This window comes from Argentina silus (assembly GCF_951799395.1).
Source record: "Argentina silus genome assembly, chromosome: Y".
NCBI lineage: Eukaryota > Metazoa > Chordata > Actinopteri > Argentiniformes > Argentinidae > Argentina > Argentina silus.
The window spans coordinates 5,848,340-5,870,256 of NC_139654.1; the positions used below are offsets into that span (position 1 = coordinate 5,848,340).

Sequence of the window (21,917 nt, forward strand, 5' to 3'; positions counted from 1 at the left end):
ATGTTCAACTACAGTGATAACATTAAATGCAAAACTATTTCCATAAATAAACTACAAACTTTCTTGAAGGAACTTCTTGAATATTGAAAGACTTGATCAGTGGAACTCTAATGTATTCCTGCACTCCTCGGATCTCCACTTTAACCAGCATTTCCTGTAAAAGGATATAATTAAATAACTATTTGTTAATCAAGCCAGGCCCACACAGTCCAAATAGAACCAGAGCCAGAATCATAATGCCTCTGTAAAACATGACAGTGCTTATCAATGTGAAGAGAGTGAAACAAGGTGAGGTTTACCGCCTGCTGTGAATAAAAAAATAAAAACATAAGTGTCAAGATTAAGAATATGCATCACTATCACAGTGCAGTGATACTGAGGTAGTTTTTATATGAAGAACTTATATAATTTATGTAAAGTCATCCTTTCTACAAACCTTAAAATCCTTTTGAATTTGCACAGTAGCCTATTATTGAAAACTACAATTGATTTGTGACCAACAAGCCATCGATTTACAGGAGAATCATGAAACAATGAGGATTTTCACCATGCATGTGCCTGTTGCTTTTCATTCATTTTGAGGAGAAAACATCTCCTAGCTGCTCCACTAACTATTCCAAGTAAAAAGTTGAAACGTTTTCTGTGGGTCTGATTTGTGGGTCTGCCCACAATTGAAGTTACAGATATGAACAGTCCTCATATCAGGATTTTGCAATACCAAGTCCTTTGCTGGACAGCAACACAGCTAACACGTGGAGGAATGTTCTCACCTAGCCAATTTGCTAATGTGAGCAGTTAGCTAACACAAACGATAGCGAACATGATGTAACTTAACCTACACTGCCAAACGTTAGAAACTCAACGAGAATTACCATAAGCTTACAGTAACACTTAATAATCAGAAAGGGTATATAAGTAGAAGAAACAAACGCTAGGTAGCTGGCTAACATAGTCCTGGCTAAGCTTGAGTAAAAACTGCACTCTAAACATCATACCAAGGTCTAAATACGTATTTGCATAACAATATCACTAATGATCATCTATTTAAATGTATGTTGTAAGTCGCTTTGGACAAAGGCGTCTGCTAAAAAACAAAAATGTAAATGTAATTGACGGTTACTTACCGCCACCATGCAAAAAGTCAAATTTCGTTCACCTGCCGTGGAAAAAAACAGCCAAGAGGGAGGGGTGGGGTCATTCACTCCTCACATTCTAGGCGTTGACATTCTAATGTCTGTGGGTGAGGCTCACCGCAAGGCAAGCTTTACACTGGAGGTGTTCAGAGGAAGTGTTGGAGATCTTCAATGTGACACTATGACAGTTGATTTCAAGAAAACGGTTATAACGCTCCATTTTGACACCGACTCTTTCACGCTACAGTGTGAAATCGAACAGATTAGACAACATACAGAGTTAGATCAATTCCAAGTAGAGTGAGATTGACTCAATTCTCATTAACACCAGAAATGTAACTCTGCTGAATTTGCTGTGTGGTTCACTGTTGTTCGGGGAGGCTATAGCCTAACAATGAAGACTTTTGTGTACTTGACTTGTTTCCTCATACCGTGAGCTACACATTTGAACAAAAATAGCCTCAACAACAACAACAGCAATAAAAACAACCTAAAAAATAAGCGCTGTCATATTTCTGTAAGATTCTTACCTTTTGGTAACGGAAATCAGCTTCTGTGTATTTGCGTTACTATTGAGGTTAAGGTTCCGCCTCGTGAGAGGAATCTGCTTCTTTCTCTGTGTTGTGTGTAATGAACTGGACTATGACCAAGAACTGGTCATGTGAATCATCTTGCTGACTTCCTCCCTCTGCTGGCTGTGTGGGTGTGTGTGAGGGTGTGTATGTGTGTGAGGGTGTGTATGTGTGTGTGGGTGTGTGTGGGTGTGTATGTGTGTGTATGTGTATGTGTATGTGTATGTGTATGTGTATGTGTATGTGTATGTGTCTGTGGGTGTGTGTGTATGTGTATGTATTGTGGCGCCCGCCCCGTGCCTAAGCCCATGCGCGAGTGTGGGAAGGTGGTAAATGGAGTGTATATATCGCCTCGCTTTGTCTCTGCTGTTTCTGCTGTCCCTCTCTTGCCCCGTGTTGTCTTTGGCAGGACCATGTATGGAGTTCCTGCGCCCCAAGGGGCCACAGCTGCCACCCGTGGAGATAATCACCGTATGCCCATACATGGAGTTCCTGCTCGTCAAGGCACAGCTGAAGGGCATCAGCAGGAGCAGCAGAGACCGTACAAAAGGAGCCAACGGAGCACCCAGTGGAGAGGAGTTGCTACGGCGAACCAAGGAGCAGTTGATGAGAGAGAGAATAAGCCAAGTCACCATTGTCCAGTGTATGACCCCTGACCATAGGAGAGCCCCCTTTGAAGCCCGACCCCGAGAACGTCCGAGAGCCCGCTACGTTGCCAACCTTCGCCTGTCTGACTACCCCGCTGCCGCCCCGACCTGGAACGTAAGAGGACCACCCACCGTGTACCGAACCCCCCTGCTATCTTCACGACACGACGCCTTCTCACCCCCACCCTCTCTCTATCATTTCCCGCTAACCGAATAAATATCTTTGATTATAATTCTGGTGTGGACCTCTCTGCTTACACTGTGTTTGGGTCCGTGACGCGCCCGCACACCCCGGCGGCCGTCACAGTATGTGTGTGTGTGTGTGTGTGTGTGTGTGTGTGTGTGTGTGTGTGTGTGTGGGGGTAACTCAGTTGTGGGGGACAACATGTTTACTCCACACTTGTTATGGTTTGGTTTGATGCGGCTCATCATGACACAGTCACACACCTGGTCCTCTGTGGCTCATCATGACACAGTCACACACCTGGTCCTCTGTGGCTCATCATGACACAGTCACACACCTGGTCCGCTGTGGCTCATCATGACACAGTCACACACCTGGTCCTCTGTGGCTCATCATGACACAGTCACACACCTGGTCCTCTGTGGTTCAGTTGGTAGAGCACGGCGCTAACAATGCTTAGGTTGTGGGTTTGATTCCCGCTGGGACCATCTATACTGAAATGTATGCACTCACTGCAATGTAAGTCGCTTTGGATAAAAGCGTCAGTAAAATGGCAGATATATATATATCACAGTATTCCAATAATATTATGTGTTGTGCGTATTATTATCAAGTACCATCATTGTTATTTATTTATTTATGTTTAGCACATTTTTCCTCTTTCAAGCCATTTTACACCAACGGGGGGAAAACCTGGGGAGTGACACTCTCAGCCGCGAGCCTGTTTTTCTTTGTATTATCTGACCACCGGTTTGGGGACCAGTCTAGTAAAGGGAGGGGTCGAGCTGTAGGAGATGCTCTCTCAGCTGGTCCTGGAGAGTAATAATACAAATCACCTCTCACTTTCACCTCCTCCGTGAGGTGAAGGAGGTCTCCTTGTATCTCGATGAGCCGAAGATGCCCAGCTCTTCGACAGAGCACAGACGATACGTGAACTATCAGGATTTCCATGAAAGAAACAGCATAAGTAAAAACAAGTTAATCTTTATTTAAAAGTTTAACGCGAAAAAAAACACGAAAGTGTTTCAGGGTTTTTTTGATGATCATGACACCTTTTCTCCCGGCAGTTCAGGCCCTGTACAGGACCCCGGACCAACCCTCTGACTAACAGGTATGGACCTCAGCCTGCAGGGTCTTACCCTGTGCAGGACCCCGGACCAACCCTCTGTCTAACAGGTATGGACCTCATCCTGCAGGGTCTTACCCTGTACAGGACCCCGGACCAACCCTCTGTCTAACAGGTATGGACCTCAGCCTGCAGGGTCTTACCCTGTACAGGACCCCGGAACAACCCTCTGACTAACAGGTATGGACCTCAGCCTGCATGGTCTTACCCTGTACAGGACCCCGGACCAACCCTCTGACTAACAGGTATGGACCTCAGCCTGCAGGGTCTTACCCCGTACAGGACCCCGGACCAACCCTCTGTCTAACAGGTATGGACCTCAGCCTGCAGGGTCTTACCCTGTACAGGACCCCGGACCAACCCTCTGTCTAACAGGTATGGACCTCAGCCTGCAGGGTCTTACCCTGTAAGCTACTTCCTAACAGGTCCGGTGTAGGTTGGTGTCGATTAGACTCACTCCGCTGTTAACAGTCTACGTCCCATAGTTCCTCCATTGACTTCCTTTACCCACTTCAGTTGAACTGAAAACTCCCCCGAAAACCGTACACAGAAGTGGGTAACCTCTATGGTTAACGACTGCTCTAATCTTATATGAGTGCAAGTTGGTGTGGTTGCGGAAAGGTGTTTATCGGTAAGTACAATTTACCCAAAGCAGGTAATGATGGGCTAGATATAACCATTCAGATCCTATGATGAAATATGCACAGTAATCTATAACCTTTTATGTCACCAGGAGGAGGTAAAAATACTTTTGATGAATGGAATAGTTCAATAAAAATAACATTTTTTAAAATTGCGTTTAGAAAGCTGTTACTTTAAATGCAGGTTAGATTGTTTAATAATGGCTTAAAGCATTACAGCATAGCTAAGTTATCATAAAAATGGGTTACAGACAGAGTATTAAAATATTAAAATGATGAAAATATAAAAATGAGAAAAATGAGAAAAGAATAAAATCTCTACCTCTATCCCTCCTCTGCCTAATCTACTTGTCCTCTCCGTCGAGTGAAGCCGGTTCCTCTTTCCGCCACGGCTGTGGTAAAGAGCCGGTGTTATGCTCCCCTGGCCGAGGGACTCTGATTCCCGCAGAGTGTCTCAGCTTTGCCCCCTGAAACTGCTCTACCGGTCTCAGCTTTTCCTCTAAGTCCGTTCTTCCTCAAAGAAAGGTCCGCCAGGTCCTCTGTTGCAATCCAGTGGCGAGTCCGTTAGTCAGGATTTGATCAGAGTGTGAACTCCGGCCACGGAGAACTTCTCGGGCACCAGACTATGAGAGCTCCAGTTCCACCCCGGGGTGAGGTATCCAACACGCTCCGTCCTGCTCCGGTTCTTCAGGTTTTAACGCTCCTCAGCGGGGAATGACCGCTGCGCTGCTCCGGGGAGCTCTTTTTATACTCTGCTTTTGATCCAAAACTCCTCCCATATGACATAATCTCTGTTTACTAACAGACCCAAGATTCCTCACATGTGACATCTTCTTTGTCCACAAACAGAGCGGTGTTTAACCCTTTGAGCGATTAGCTAGAACCGTGGCTAAGCTAAGCTAGTAGCTAAGTAGCTTCCTTCTAAAGTAAATAAGGAAGTGCTTTTGGGGAAGTCCTTTTAAGGAACTTTCTCTGTCCCTCAACTCTCAGTGTTACAAAACCTCATCAACATCAATACAATACATCCAAACAGTAATACAGTATAGTAATCACACATATCAATAGATCAAAACCAATAAATCACTCTATACTTCACATTGTTACACTTAATCATTGTTATCATTCTCATACTTGATTATGGACACAGTAGTACTTTTTGTTGGGGATTCCCACCACCTGACATACTTCACCCCGAAGGCCCTATATAATATCCCCTTATATGCAATAATAAAACTCTGTATCATCAAAATAAACGTCAATAATATAGTATCATACATCAGTAATCATCCCTGAGTAAGATTCACACAATCAAACATTGGTATTCTTATATTCATAGTACTTTCATTGGTAGCATGCCGTCATCATAATGAGGCCTAAGCAGACATGTTGACACGGGGTCATACACTCACACTCTAGTTCCTCTTAAGCAGTTATGAAGTTACACATATTTTAATCAACTTATCATCTATAAGCAGTTATGCAGTTGCACCTATTTGAGGGATAGATGGAAGATAAAATGTGTTTCAGGAACATCCTCAGCCGCGGTGTCCCTCGTCAGGTTGGGCCCCCGGCTGCTAAGCTTTTTCTCTTTCTAGCAGTGTCATGGTGATTCACCAAAGTTGCTCTCAAACCTCGGGCCGATCCTGCCGTGCTTAACTGGGGAACGTTGGGAATGGTGTTCAGGCCGGGGAAAGGACGTGCTAGACTCGCCCTCGGTGACACAACTCAAACACCCAATTTAACCAACTCTTATATATATACACACACACACACACACACACACAGAGGAGAAGGAACAACATGTACGTTGGATAGATAGACAGGTGAAGGAATCTATGGAAAGTGAATTACAGAACATGTCCATGTTGTACTGACAGAGAAGGAGAGCTGTCTTCACATCCACTCCCTGCTATCTTACACACAGCAACGTGATCCAGCATCACAACTCAAACACCCAATCTAACCAACTCTTATATACATACAGACACTCTCTCCTGTGTTATTCTCAGAGTTCATCATCAGTCTGATTTGATCATCTAATCATTCATCTGGATTGTCAGTTTCATTTCCATAAAAAAAACAAAAAACATGTAAGCTTCTATTTTTTGTCACTCTATTGCAGTCTATTTTACTATCAGATGCATTTAATTTAATTTAATATAATATTATATATATATATATATATATATATATATATATATATATATATATATATAATAGAAATATATATATATATATAGTAAAAAATAATATAACTACACACAACAATCCTACACCCTACACTCGGAGAGGGAACATCTGTACATCCAACATCTCAGTTGGATCATCATCAGTCCATCATCTTTGAGCCTTTGGTGTTCAGTGTGATCTCCCTGAGACTAGTTAACACAGGGTCACTGAACAGCCCAATCTCCAAAGATAAAACCCTGGGTAGAGGGGCTCAGTGAATGTGGAGTGGAATGTGTGCAGGAGGGTCCGTGTGTCAGAGGAGACGCTGTAGAAGGACAGAGTGCCGGCCGGCCAGTCCAGATACACTCCTACTCTGTGGGAGCCAGAGGTGGGGACACGTATGTCAGTGTTCTTATAATTGTGCCTGGTGGAGTAACTGTTACCAGAGCAGTACAGACTCCAGGACTTGTCATTGTTTCCCAACACACAGTCATCACCATATCCTCTCCTGCTTATTCCTTTATATGTCACTCCTATACCAGCCTCTCCTCCACTCATCTCTACCTCCCAGTAACGGCGCCCAGTCAGACCCTCTCTACACAGCACCTGTTCCCAGTAGTCAAATCTCTCTGGGTGATCAGGATACGGCTGCTTCTTTCTCCCCCATGTCACCTTTCTGTTCTCCTCAGACAGAGAGAGGTTTCTCTGTGCTGTGTTTGGGTCCAGTGTGAGCTCACAGGCATCTGGGAGAAGAGCAGAGGGAGGGAGGGAGGGAGAGAGAGAGAGAGAGAGGAGAGGGGGGAGAGAGAGGGGGACAGAGGAAGAGAAAGAGAAAGAGGGATGGAGGGAGAGAGAGAAAGAAAGAGGGAGAGAGAGAGAAAGAGAGAGAGAGGATGAAGAGAGAGTGGGACAGAGGAAGAGAAAGAGATAGAGGGATGGAGGGAGAGAGAGAGGAGAGAGAGAGAAAGGAAGAGAGAGGGGGATGGAGGAAGAGAAAGAGAGAGGAGAGAGAGAGAGAGAGACAGAGAGAGAGAGAAGGAACAGAGAGGGGGACGGATGAAGAAAAAAAGAGAGAGGGATGGAGGGAGAGAGGGAGAGAGACAGAGGAGAGAGAAAGAGAGAGGGGAGAGAGAGAGAGAGAGAGAGGGGAGAAACAGAGAGGGGGACGAAGGAAGAGAAAGAGAGAGAGAGGAGAGAGAGAGGGGAGAGAGAGCGAGAGAGAGAAGGAACAGAGAGGGGGACGGAGGAAGAAAAAGAGAGAGAGGAGAGGGAGAGAGAGAAAGAGAGGGAGAGAGAGAGATAGAGGGGAGAGAGAGAGAGAACGAACAGAGAGGGGGACGGAGGAAGAGAAAGAGAGAGAGGAGAGGGGAGAGAGAGAAAGAGAGAGAGAGAGAGAGAGAGAGGAGGAAGAGAGAGGGGGATGTAGGAAGAGAAGGAGAGAGAGGGAGGGAGGGAGAGAGAGAAGGAACAGAGAGGGGGACGGAGGAAGAAAAAGAGAGAGGGATGGAGGGAGAGAGAGAGAGAGGGAGAGAGAGAGAAAGAGAGAGGGAGAGAGAGAGAGAGAGAGAGAGAGAGAGAGAGAGAGAGAAGGAACAGAGAGGGGGACAGAGAAAGAGAGAGATGGATGGAGGGAGAGAGAGAGAGGGAGAGAGAAAGAGAGAGAGGAGAGAGAAAGAGAGAGAGAGGGGAGGGAGAGAGAGAGAGGGGGATGGAGGAAGAGAAAGAGAGAGAGGGATGGAGGGAGAGAGAGACAGAGAGAGAAACAGAGAGAGAGGGGAGAGAGAGAGAGGGAGAAGGAACAGAGAGGGGGATGGAGGAAGAGAAAGAGAGAGAGGGAGGGTGGGAGGGAGGGAGAGAGAGGAGAGAGAGAGAAAGAGAGGGCGACGGTGGAAGAGAAAGAAAGAGGAGAGAGAGAGCAAGAGAGAGAAGGAACAGAGAGGGGGACGGAGGAAGAAAAAGAGAGAGAGGAGAGGGGAGAGAGAGAGGAGAGAGAAAGAGAGAGAGAGAGGGGAGAGATTGAGAGAGAGAAGGAACAGAGAGGGGGACAGAGGAAGAAAAAGAGAGAGAGGGATGGAGGAAGAGAGAGAGAGAGAGAGGGGGACAGAGAGGGGGACGAAGGAAGAGAAAGAGAGAGAGAGATGGAGGGAGAGAGAGACAGAGAGAGAAAGAGAGAGAGAGAGGGGAGAGAGAGAGAGAGAGAGGGAGAAGGAACAGAGAGGGGGATGGAGGAAGAGAAAGAGAGAGAGGGAGGGAGAGAGAGAGAAAGAGAGAGACAGAGAGAGAAAGAGAGAGAGGGGAGAGAGATAGAGAGAAAGGAGATAGAGAGAGGGGGACGGAGGAACAGAAAGAGAGAGAGGGAGAGTCAGATATGTAGGCTGTCTTTGATGAGTCTCTCCCTCTCCTAGAGATCTCTAGTTGTGTCTCAGGGTTTGTGGAGAGGATCAATGGAGGGAGGGAGGGAGGGAGGGAGGGAGAGAGGGAGAGAGGGAAGGATGGAGGGATAGAGGGAGGGAGGAACAGAGAGAGGGAGGGAGGTAGAGATAAAGAGAGAGAGAGACTGTCAGCTACTTCAGGAGAAACACACTCACATTGGAAGAACTGGTCCTGGGCTCTGGTCTTGGGCTGGAAAACATCCACTCCATTCACTACAGACGGAAGGGAGGGAGGGAGGTAGAAAGGGAGGGAGGGAGAGAGGGAGGTAGAGAGGTAGAAAAAGGAAGGGAGCAGAGGGAGGGAGGGGGAGAGAGAGAGGGGAGTTAGAGGTAGAGGGAGGGAGGAGAGGGAGGGAGGGGGAGAAAGGGATAGAGGGAGAGAAAGAGAGGGAGGGAGGGAGGGAGATGAAGGGAGAGGAGGGAGGGAGAAAGAGTGAGGGATAGAGGGAGGATGGAGGGAGGGAGAGGATGGAGGGACAGAGGAAGGGAGAGATGGGGGGAGAGAGGTGGGGAGGGAGGGAGAGAGAGGCACGGATGGAGAGCAAGAGGAGGGAGGAAAGGGAGGGGAGTGAAAGAAAGAGAGAGAGAGGGAGTGAGGGAGGAATGGAGGGGAGGGAGGGAAAGAGGGTAGGATAGAGGGAGGGAGGGAGGGATAGAGGGATGAAGGAGGGAGGGAGAGAGGGAGAGAGAGGAGGGAGGGAGGCAGAGAGGGAGGGAGAGGAGGGAGAGAGGAAGGGAGATAGGGAGGGTTAGAGGGGGGGTGGGAGAGAGAGGATTGAGGGAGAACGGGAGAGAGAGAGAGAGGGAGAGAGGGGGGAGGTAGAGGGAGGGAGAGAGGGAGGGAGGGAGGGAGGGAGAGAGATAGAGAGACATATATCAGTCAAGGGTTGTAAACATGGACAGGTCCCACATTGTTCTGATGGGGGGAAAAGAGAAGGCCTCACTTTGCAGGTTAACCCTTTGGGGACCAGGGGTATTTTCTCCATTTTTACATACATTTTTTCTTTCTCAATTTGAAGTCACTTCCATACAAAATAATAGCCAAGTGTTTCATATCAATATTTTCAGGACAAACTCAGCTTTCTTGATTGTGATGAATGTTTACCCCAAGAGCACTGTCTGAATAGGTAAGTAGGCCTAAACCTGAACATTTCGAATCCGTTTTTCAGAAATGTTTCAAATCCCATGTGAAGACAGACCTTTACCCATGTGGATGAATTGTTTTGGTGCTTGAAATTCATTTATGAAGTCCTGAGCTACACAGAAATGGTATACAATATGAATAAAATACTAGACAGAATATAAAAAAGGACTTCTAATGGATCCTTGTAAACACATCTTCTCTGCTATCTGTCTCTGTCACTGTCACTGAAATGTTTGTCAATACCGACAATGCCTAAGGTAGGTTAGGGTTTAGGGTCTGTTGTTGGTTGGATGTTTTCATTGATGGTTTAGTATTTGGGTTAGGGTTAGGGGGTTAGGGGTTAGGGTCTGTTGTTGGTTGGATGTTTTCATTGACGGTTTAGTATTTGGGTTAGGGTTAGAGGTTATGGTTAGGGGTTTGGGGCTTAGGGTCTGTTGTTGGTTGGATGTTTTCATTGATGGTTTAGTATTTGGGTTAGGGTTTGGTGTTAGGGTCTGTTGTTGGTTTGATGTTTTCATTGATGGTTTAGTAATTGGGTTAGGGTTAGGGCTTTGGGTCTGTTGTTGGTTGGATGGTTTACTATTTGGGTTAGGGGTTTGGGTCTGTTGTTGGTTGGATGTTTTCATTGATGGTTTAGTATTTGGGTTAGGGTTGGGGTTAGGGGTTAGTGTTAGGTTGTAGGTTAGGGGGTTAGGGGTTTGGGTCTGTTGTTGGTTGGATGTTTTCATTGATGGTTTAGTATTTGGGTTAGGGTTAGGGGTTAGGGCTTTGGGGTTAGGATCTGTTGTTAGTTAGATGTTTTCATTGATGGTTTAGTATTTGATAGAATAGATGCTGAATTGTATGTGACTATAAATGTCCGACTGATGGGGAAACGGAAAGTCATAAAAAGAGGCTTTGCCAAGAGGAGGGGAGACAATCGGATTCGCGCACCCTGGGGGAGTCCAAAGGTTTGAGTGACCTGGGTCTGAGAGGACCATTTAGTCTAAAAGCCCACAAAGTGAAATCTAACGTGTTGCAGAGAACGGGTGGATCGACCTCGTTGACAAGAACATTGGTGAGAATACCCACACTGTGTCCTCTCGTCGCGGCCTGCGCACCCTCTCACTCACCACTCTTTCTTCCTCTGTCTTAACCGCCCTACCCTCTGTTGAATCCTTCCTTGTAAACACATCTTCTCTGCTTTCTGTCTCTGTCACTGTCACTGAAATGTTTGTCAATACCGACAATGCCGACGTCACGTGTAGCGAAGAAGATGGACGTGTAAATCGACCAATCACCGACGGTAAAAGGCAGTGTCTTAGCGACTCAAGCAAGGCTGCTACCAAATTCACCAATTACGCAGGGAGGGTGTGTACCAAGCTGTTCTGAGGCTCATAGCTCCGTCTGTGAGTGAGAGGGCATGTCACAGGAGTGCAGAATCGAAAGCTGAGAGTCTACCGATATTTAAACCATGTTTATACGCCGAATTATCACGGAGATATTGATCAAAACATTTTGGAAACCCCTGAAAACGCGGCCGCATGTCAGTAGGGTTAGGGTTAGGGTTACGGGTTGGGGTTGGGGTTAGGATTAGGGGTTAGGGTCTGTTGTTGGTTGGATGTTTTCATTGACGGTTTAGTATTTGGGTTTGGGGTATGGGTTAGGGGTTAGGGTCTGTTGTTGGTTGGATGTTTTCATTGACGGTTTAGTATTTGGGTTAGGGGTCAGGGTTAGGGTCTGTGGTTGGTTGGATGTTTTCATTGATGGTTTAATAATTGGGTTAGGGGTCAGTGTTAGGGGTTAAGGTCTGTTGTTGGTTGGATGTTTTCATTGAGGGTTTAGTATTTGGGTTAGGGGTCAGGGTTAGGGTCTGTTGTTGGTTGGATGTTTTCATTGAGGGTTTAGTATTTGGGTTAGGGTTAGGGGTTAGGGGTTAGAGAACTCTTGTAAAGAACATGGCAGTCTTGAGTCACAAAAAAACGTGGTAAAGGAATGGCGAAATCAGGCTAGAATTAAGGTCTTAGAATGGCTTTCACAAAGTCCTGACTTAAACCCCATTGAGAACATGGAGTGGAATGTGCTGAATTTAGTTGAACTGCACCGATTCTGTCAAGAGGAGTGGTCAAAGATTCAACCAGAAGCTTGCCAGAAGCTTGTGGATGGCTACCAAAAGCGTCTAATTGAGGTGAAAATGGCCAAGGGACATTTCATCAAATATTAGCATTGCTGTATGTATATTTTTGACCCAGCACATTTTGTCACATTTTCAGAAGACCCATAATAAATTCATAAAAGAACCAAACTTCATGAATGTTTTTTGTGTCAAAGAAGTATGTACTCCAATCAATCCATCACAGAAAAATAAGAGTTGTAGAAATGATTGGAAACTCAAGACTGCCATGACATACATGTTCTTTACAAGTGCATGTAAACTTCTGACCACAACTGTAACTGGTCTGAAGTTGAGGTGATGAAAGTTGAGCAGGTAGAGTTTGTAACCCACCTGTAGTTGAGATGTTGGGTTAGGGTTAAGGTTTAACCTTAACCCTAACCCTAACCCTAACCCTAACCCACCTGTAGTTGAGATGTTGGGCCATTCTCCCTTAAGGAGGTCCTCTAGTTTGTCTCTCAGCTCAGACACAGCCTCACTCACACCTCCAAACAACTGAAGAGGACCCTCAATGATGCTGGGGAAGTCTGAACATACACTGGGACTGGAGAGAGACTGATAACTCTGGAGAGAGAGAGACAGAGAGAGAGGCAGAGAGAGACAGAGAGAGAGAGAAACAGAGACAGAGAGAGAAAGAGAAGGAGATAGAGAGAACAGAGGATGAATGAATAACTGAACAGTAATCTTGTTTCAGTATTGCAGATGGAGGGTCAGTGTGGTTACCTGGAGGAAATGGATGGGATCCTCTGTGTGTGAAAGCTGCTCCAGCTCAGCGTCTCTCCTCCTCAGCTCAGCTATCTCCTGCTCCAGTTTCTCCACCAGTCCTTCAGCCTGACTCACCGCTGCCTTCTGCTGGGCTCTGATCAGCTGCTTCACCTCAGACAACCTTCTCTCAATGGAGCGGATCAGCTCCGTGAAGATCCTCTCACTGTCCTCCACTGCTGTCTGTGCAGAGCGCTGTTAGGACACACACACACACACACACACACACACACACACACACACACACACACACACACACAAACGTCTTAAGGCAATTGAATCTTATCAGACAGGAAAAAGCCCTGGTTTTGATGGCATACGAGTAGAAGTATATGAAACTTTGGTGAGATACTGAAACATCCATTACTGGCAGGAGAAGTTCCTCCAAAAACAACAAACTATCTGACACACAACAAGAGGGTCTGATCTCGCTATCACTGGTCAGTATAAAGACCCAGTCTATTTAAGGACGGGCCTCTCCCTAAAAGCTTCAATCATTCAAAAACTATACTGTACTTTACCAAACTGGTTGTGTAGCAGATTACTAAAAGAAGCTCACCCTCGATTTAAAAAAGGCCTGTTGGCCTTCATACAGATCACAACATCTCAGTTTTAGGATGTTGAAAATGAAATACTGTACAAAGTATCACCCTTGTTAAAACAAGGCATACAAAGCTGGTTACAATTTCTATGTTATCCTCCAGAACAATCAGATCAAATATTACAGTAAATAATCAGATTAAATTCAATTACACTATTTACTAATCGTGTATGTGTGGATGGAGTTTATATATTTTAACATGTACAACAGAAAAAACACCAAATAAACCAAAATGGACATCAATGACCATGTACAATAATAAATAAATGAATAAATAATAACATAAATAGGTACCTAGTAGATGGAATATATTTGTAATAACTATTAAAATGAATAAAACAAACGAAGTACTTAAGGGCAAAAAGAAGAAAAGAAAGAAAACACACACACACACACACACACACACACACACTCACACACACACACACACACACACACACACACACACACACACACACACACACACACACACACTCACTGGGAGAGACTCCACAGCCTGTTTGGCCTCCTTCAGTTGCTTCTCTCTCTTCTGGACTCTCTGCTGGACTTCCTGCTGACTCATCCCCAAATGACGCTGTAGACACACACACATTGTTACTGTATACTACACACTGTTATGAGTCCAGGAGAGAGAGAAGCACTGTTACACTGTTATGAGTCATTGTACCTGTTAAAACTTGTCTGATAAGAACCAGATTGTAAAACAAGAACATCAACAACCTTAACCCTCTCCCTACACAAACACAGTCATGTGGAAGAGACTTTGGATCTCTGGAAATATCATTCAATCAGTCAGTGACATTTACTTTTAGATGTTTTACAGACAGAGTCACCAACTAGTAGCTCTGGTTCTTACTTATTACTCATAGTTGTCCTGTATGTGATACTCAGAGTAATACTAGTCTGAAGCTCTTCTTCTTACCTGTTTCTCTGTCCTTTCTGCTGCAGCTGAGACTGTGTCATGGCCTTTATGTTCATCTAAAGAACACAGATAACAGATACACTGCTGGTCGGTACGGCAGAAAATCTTCATCACTTCATCATGAAGAGAGCAGATCTTCTCCTGCATTTGTGTGGAGGCTTTGACCAGCTTGTGCTTCTTAAAGGCAGGAGATTCATAGTGAGGCTGGAGGTGAGTCTCACAGTAAGAGGCCAGACACACCAGACAGGACTTGAGGGCTTTCTGCTTTCTCCCAGTGCAGACATCACACGCCACATCTCCAGGTCCAGCATAACAGTGAGCAGGAGGAGCAGCTTGGAGTCTTGTCTTCTTCAGATTCTCCACTAATTCAGCCAACAGAGTGTTTTTCCTCAGAACAGGCCTGGGGATAAAGCTTTCCTTACATAGGGGGCAGCTGTAGACCCCCTTCTGATCATCCTGATCCCAGTAGCCCTTAATACAGCCCATACAGTAGCTGTGTCCACAGGGAATAGCCACCGGATCCTTCAGTAGATCCAGACAGATCGGACAGCTAATAGAGTCCATGCTCTCTGCCATTTTGCTGCACACACGACCAGACTGATCAGCGTCGAGTGTCAGAGATACTGTAAGTTTTGTTTTCCTAGAAGTGCTTGTGGGCGGGAACACTTCCTTGTTCTGTGTCTGTGTCACTGTCGGGGGAGTGGTGTGTGTGTGTGTGTGCGTGCGTTTATGTGTGTGTGAGAGTAATGCTCCACCTTACATTCCACAGCAGAGTGTCAGAGATATTGTAAGTTTTGTTTTCCTAGAAGTGCTTGTAGGCGGGAACACTTCCTTGTTCTGTGTCTCTGTCACTGTCGGGGGAGTGGTGTGTGTGTGTGTGTGTGTGTGTGTGTGTGTGTGTGTGTGTGTGTGTGTGTGTGAGAGAGTAATGCTCCACCCTACATTCCTCTCAGCTCCCTCCCACACACACCACATCAGGTTGCAATCATTTCAGTGACAGTGACATGCGCGCGACGCATGCGCGCCGCCATCTTGGTTTTGATATCCAGTGGAGTATGTTCCATGTTAACGTAGTAGGGTTATCCAATGGAGTAGGCTGCATGCTAACGTTGCATTCATAGCCGGTGGAGTATGCTAAATGCTATTGTTGTATTCTTATCCAGTGAAGTAGGCTACATGCTAATATTAGCACTGCATCGCGCGCATGTCACTGAAATGTTTGTCAATACCGACAACACGTGTGGCGAAGAAGACGGACGTGCGAATCGACCAATCAAAAGGCAGCGTCTGAGCGACTCAACCTAGCATGCTACCAAATCCACCAATCACGCAGGGAGGGCGTGTACCAAGATGGCGGCGCGCATACATCGCGAAGCCCGCTGTCTCGCTGAATTAGTGGTTATTTCCTTGTTTATTTCAAGTATTCTCGCTAAAAACAGTTTAGCGTCCATATCGTACAGCCGACGACAACTTTTGGACATCGGCTCCGGCATTCCAGACATCTTTATCGACGCAATACCGTGAGATCTGTTGGACTGGGGAGTCCACACTGTCAACTACAGACACTGAGGTGAGATCTCAGACTATTCTTGTTGTCAGACACGTCATTACTAAGTGTCTGTTACATTATCAATGATACTCTTGTTGCTCTGCAAGGCTCAATGATTGAGACAGACAATGTCCATTATCTTCCAATCAATTCATATATCATGGTTGTGTGTGTGTGTGTGTGTGTGTGTGTGTGTGTGTGTGTGTGTGTGTGTGTGTGTGTGTGCGTGCGTGCGTGCGTGCGTGCGTGTGTGCGTGCGTGCGTGTGTGTGTGTGTGCGTGTGTGCGTGCGGTGGCAGGGCGGGCTGCTCTGTCTGCACCCAGTGAATATGTTTCCATCCTCAATTCCTGACCAGCCTGGCCTTAGATCAGCTCACACAATACTGCACTAACCCAATAGCTAGCAAATACATTATACCAGACGTAGAAATCCAGTGACTACAAATGTATCCATGGTTGCTTGCTCCCCTGTTGAGAGCAACTATAACTCTCACTCATGAATTCTTATCATAATGCACCTCAGTGATCATTTGGCTGCATGCATTTATTTATATTTCTCATTCAGGCTGAATGGATGTCACCTCACAGAGAGATGCTGTGAAGCGTTGGCCTCAGCTCTCAGCTCAGACTCCTGCCACCTGAGAGAGCTGGACCTCAGTTATAATGATCTAGGTGACGGGGGGGTGAAGCTGCTCTCTGCTGGACTGGGGAGTCCACACTGTCAACTACAGACACTGAGGTGAGGTCTCAGACTATTCTTGTTGTCAGACACATCATTCCTAAGTGTGTTACATTATCATTCTATGGAATCAATAATACTTGCACAGAAAGGCTCAATAATTGAGACAGACAAAGGATATTATCTTCCAATCAATTACTATATAATGTGTGTGTATGTGTGTGTGTGGTGGGAGGGGCGCTGCTCTGTCTTCAATATCTGAATATGTTTGTCCTCCTCAAATCCTGATCCACCTGGCCTTAGATCAGCTTATGAGACTGCATAATACTGCACTAACCCAATAGCTATCAAATACATGATACCAGACGTAGAAATCTAGTGACTACAAATGTATCCATGGTTAATTGCTCCCCTGTTGAGAGGAACTATAACTCTCACTCATAAATTCTTGTGCCACAGTGATCGTTTGGCTTCATGTATTTATTTGTTGTCAGACACATCAGTCCTAAGTGTATTACATTGTCAATGATACTTGCACTGCAAATATCAATGATGGAGACAGAACATTTACATGATCTTCCAATCATTTCCTAAACTGTTCACTGTGACAACACTAGTTCTACCACTTTATTTGTATTCCACGTTTTTCATTTGTCAGCTCCCAGACCATCATCCCGTGCGTGAATTTATTTTACCATGATGAGCGGTCTTCATAATTTAAAAAAAATCGATGAAGGATACTGTCTTACCTTTCTTAGATAATATGTTTTTGAGAAACCATTTCAGAGGGACAGCAACACATGCACAGTTCAATAACAAGAGGCCGACCTTTAGGTCAGGATGGCCTTGCAGCTGACTCAGCACATCCCCACCAACAGATATAACCCAGGGGACAGATTTAACCGCTGTATATCTGACTGGCTGTCTTGATTCGTACCGTTACTACATAGAATCATAAACGAGTCCAATACTGATCATGAAGGAATCAATGAACAGTGTATGACTGAAAAAATATAATCATCATGACATGGTCATACTGATTAAAATAGATTGTTGTTTTGCTATATTGATTATAACAATATCATAAATGACAGATGAGAAATCTGTCTCCCCTCACACTATCAAGGAGGGAGCATGGGAATAAGGCACACAATGCAACAATCATTTATTGTACAGCTTATAATGACATCATATTCAGCTCTATTTATCATTAAAGGCAGAATTTCAAAGAGTGTATGTGTGTGTGTGTGTGCGGGGGGGGGGGGGGCACTCTCTGAATACTGTTACTCTCCTCAATTCCTGAACAATCTGGCCTTAGATCATCTGATGGGGCTCCACAATAATTCACTAATCCAATAACTAGCAAATCTACCACACTTAGAAAAACAATGACTACAAACCTGCCTGCGATTCGCTTGAATCATGAATTCTTATCATAACGCACCACAGTGATTGTTTGGCTGCATGTATTTGTTCTCCTCATTCAGGCTGAATGGATGTGACCTCACAGAGAGATGCTGTGAAGCGTTCGCCTCAGCTCTCAGCTCAGACTCCTGCCACCTGAGAGAGCTAGACCTCAGTCATAATGATCTAGGTGACGGGGGGGGGGGGGTGAAGCTGCTCTGTGCTGGACTGGGGAGTCCACACTGTCAACTACAGACACTGAGGTGAGGTCTGAGACTATTCTTGTTGTCAGACACATCATTCTTAAGTGTCTGTTACATTATCATTCTATGGAATCAATGATACTTGCACTGAAAGGGTCAATAATTGAGACAGACAATGTACATTATCTTCCAATCAATTACTATAGTGTGTGCATGTGTGTGTGTGTGTGTGTGTGTGTGGTGTGTGTGTGTGTGGTGTGTGTGTGTGTGTGTGTGTGAGTGTGTCTGAGGTGGGAGGGGGGGCTGCTCTGTCTGCACGCTCTGTGATCGTTTGGCTGCATGTATTTATTTGTATTCCTCATTCACATGTGGTCTTTCAACTGCCAAATGAAGAGGATTTAAAGCTGCACATGTACATTAGAGAGGAATAATCAGATTCTTGATATCAGATGGAGTGACACTATTTCCCCAGGTTGTCAGGCTGTGGAGTCCCAGAGGAAGGCTGTGTTTCTCTGGCTTCAGCTCTGAGGTCTAAGCCCTCCAACCTGAGAGAGCTGGACCTCAGCTACAATCACCCAGGAGACTCAGGACTGGCGCTGCTCTCTGCTGTACAGAAAGATCCACTCTGTAAACTACAGACACTCAGGTAAAGGCTGAATATGTGGCTGGAAGTATCAATGAGATGAATGCACTGTATCTATTTTCCACATGATTGTGAGTGTGTCATCCAACCACTGTGGGTTCTTCTGTGGTTGATATAGTGTGGACCATGGTGGAGAGTGCAGGCTCAAACCTGGGCTGATCAAATGTAAGTCACCACCGCTGTAGAGACTAGGACTGTGATATTACTCAAGAACCAGGGTACAGCAGAGTTCAAACAGAGCACCAGTATTGTATTCATATGTAAATCTAAAATATTAGTAAATGTGAATTAATTGTATCCCTTGTAAAACATTTTCAATTAATAAGTAATATTTTGTGAAAAAAAGAATGTTGCCATAACAAGATCACATTGTGAATATTGTAAGTTATTCAATTGTATTGATTTGATGATTATTTTTGCCCTCTCAATCAGATGCCTGTGAGCTCACACTGGACCCAAACACAGCACACACACTCCTCTCTCTGTCTGAGGAGAACAGAAAGGTGACACGGGGGAGAGAGGAGCAGCCGTATCCTGATCACCCAGAGAGATTTGAGCGCTGGAACCAGGTGCTGTGTAGAGAGGGTCTGACTGGGCGCTGTTACTGGGAGGTAGAGTGGAGTGGGAGAGAGGCTGATATAGGAATGACATATAAAGGAATCAGCAGGAGAGGATATGGTGTTGACTGTTGGTTGGGAAACAATGACAAGTCCTGGAGTCTGATCTGCTTTGATGACAGATACTACGCCTGGCACAATAAAAAGAAGACTGTCATACCTGTCCCCTCCTCTGGCTCCCACAGAGTAGGAGTGTATCTGGACTGGCCGGCCGGCATTCTGTCCTTCTACAGCGTCTCCTCTGACACACGGACCCTCCTGCACACATTCCACTCCACATTCACTGAGCCCCTCTACCCAGGGTTTCATCTTTGGGGCTATGGCTGTTCAGTGACCCTGTGTAAACTAGTCTAAGGGAGATCACACTGAACACCAAAGGCTCAAAGATGATTAGATTAGATTAGATTCAACTTTATTGTCATTGTGCAGAGTACAGGTACAGAGACAACGAAATGCAGTTAGCGTCTAACCAGAAGTGCAAAATAGCAGAAAGTGCAATGAACAGTATTTACAGGTAGTGCAATATATGAGCAGTAAGTAGTGCAGTATATGAATTAGCAGTAGCATTATAGCATTATAGCAGAATAAATAGTTCCAGTATGAACAGTGTAGCAGCATATGAGCTGTATGGGTAATGCAGTCTAGCAGTATATATGTGTATTAACAGGAGAGCATGACTTCAGTAATGGAAAAAAGAACTCTGAGCAAACTGCTCACCATCATGGACAATAAAGGTCACCCACTGTACCACACCATCATCCAGCAGAAGAGCTTGATCAGCTGGAGGCTACGAGCACTGACAAGCAAAACTGACAGACTTACTAAATCATTTGTCCCCAGAGCCATACAACTCTACAACATGTCAATCAAGGGCAAAGAGATGGACTTCTCTGCATAACCTCCACCCTCTGTATCACATCACCATCATGTATCATGTCACTGTTTCACCTCATTATCTACAATGTTTACTAGCTATGCTAGGTCTCATACAGAGCCCCTACCTCCCTCCACCAGCCGGGACTAAATGCACTTTAAAAATAGTCCATATTTATGTAGCCCGTATTTAGTTTTTAGTATTTAATGCTATAATTGCACCTTACCTTTTAGCACCTCACCTAACTGCAAAGACATTTACAACTGCACCTCGCCTGTATAAAATACTGCTAATGTTGTATGTGTATGTTATGTGTGATACCCCTATGTCTGTACGCTACTTGGAACCTGAATTTCCCCCTGGGATAAATAAAGTTTCTATCTATCTATCTCAGTAACATGAGGTAGATAGCAGAATAAATATAAATATGAAGTTGTCACTTGACTCACTAAACACGGGTGTGTCTGTGTGAGTGTGTGTGTCTCCCTCTCTCAGGAGCACCCACACACACACACACACGTTGCCACTTGACTCACTAAACATTGACGCCTCTGGGCGCGTGAGTGTGCCTGTATGTGGGTGTGCGTGTCTGTGCGTGTGGAGCATCCAGAGAGAGACGAAGGAAAGGAGGGAGGGAAGAGAGGGATGAGTCTCACCTTCTCCTCCGCCGACAGTAAGGAAAGAAGACAGGAAACAAGAAAGGAGGGAAGGGAGGGAGGTAAGGAAGACAAGAAAGGAGGGAAGGAAGAGAGAGACAGGAAAGGAGAGAGAGAAGAGAGGGATGAGTCTCACCTTCTCCCCGGCCGACGGCGTCTCGGAGGACCAGTCACTCAGCGTGGCGCGGATACAGTCCTGGAGCTACGGCAACAACAGACAGACAGGTCAGATGGAGAGACAGACAGGTCAGAGACAGCATGGCGCGGATACAATCCTGGAGCTGGAGGGCAACAACAGGTCAGACAGACAGACAGAAAATGACAATAAAACGACATATTTAGCATTTATTTAATCACATTCATAATACACACACACACACGGTCAGTTCGTTAGAGCCAGTTAGCATTCGCCTTTAGCACCCTGTCAACACTGCACTCGGTAGGTAAATTCGTTAGCTTCGTTAGCCCCGTTAGCATTAGCCTCTAGCCTCCCGACCCCCCCCCCCGCCCTTCTTACCTCCTCACTCGGGGACGACGGACACTTCTTCTTCAGCCGGCTCCGGTTGACGAGGTTCCCGGTGTGGAGGTTGAGCGTCGTGGCCCGGGTCAGAAACGAGGTCCGGGTACCGGTACCAGAGGAGGAGCCGGAGGAGCCGGTCCCAGAGCCGCCAGAGGAGCCGGTCCCAGAGCCGCCGGAGGAGCCGGTCCCAGAGCCGCCGGAGGAGCCGGTCCCAGAGCCGCCGGAGGAGCCGGTCCCAGAGCCGCCGGAGGAGCCGCCGGAGACGGTCCCAGAGCCGCCGGAGGACAC

The 21,917-nt window shown here is 45.8% G+C and overlaps 3 protein-coding genes across 3 annotated transcripts in view; 1 reads left to right on the forward strand and 2 right to left on the reverse strand.

Moving 5' to 3' along the window:
* Nucleotides 1–21,707, forward strand: part of LOC310823900 (uncharacterized protein) — a 62,448-nt gene extending 40,741 nt beyond the window's left edge. The window contains exons 9-13 of the mRNA XM_083696840.1: nt 16,599–16,772; nt 18,792–18,965; nt 19,081–19,127; nt 19,395–21,407; nt 21,663–21,707. Of these exons, the coding sequence (XP_083552966.1) occupies nt 16,599–16,772; nt 18,792–18,965; nt 19,081–19,127; nt 19,395–19,933 (934 nt within the window). The 3' untranslated portion in view covers nt 19,934–21,407; nt 21,663–21,707. The remainder of the gene's footprint in view (nt 1–16,598; nt 16,773–18,791; nt 18,966–19,080; nt 19,128–19,394; nt 21,408–21,662) is intronic.
* Nucleotides 1–21,917, reverse strand: part of LOC310823744 (tripartite motif-containing protein 16-like) — a gene marked incomplete at its 5' end in the record, with an annotated part of 101,651 nt that overhangs the window by 68,687 nt on the left and 11,047 nt on the right. The window lies entirely within an intron of this gene.
* LOC310823628 (uncharacterized protein) lies at nt 6,568–15,061 on the reverse strand (the record flags this gene model as incomplete). Its single annotated transcript, XM_083696511.1, has 6 exons — nt 6,568–8,082; nt 9,061–9,117; nt 12,605–12,764; nt 12,924–13,157; nt 14,042–14,137; nt 14,486–15,061. The coding sequence occupies 6 exons, from the start codon at nt 15,059–15,061 to the stop codon at nt 6,686–6,688; spliced, it is 2,520 nt and encodes an 839-aa protein (XP_083552637.1). The 3' UTR covers nt 6,568–6,685.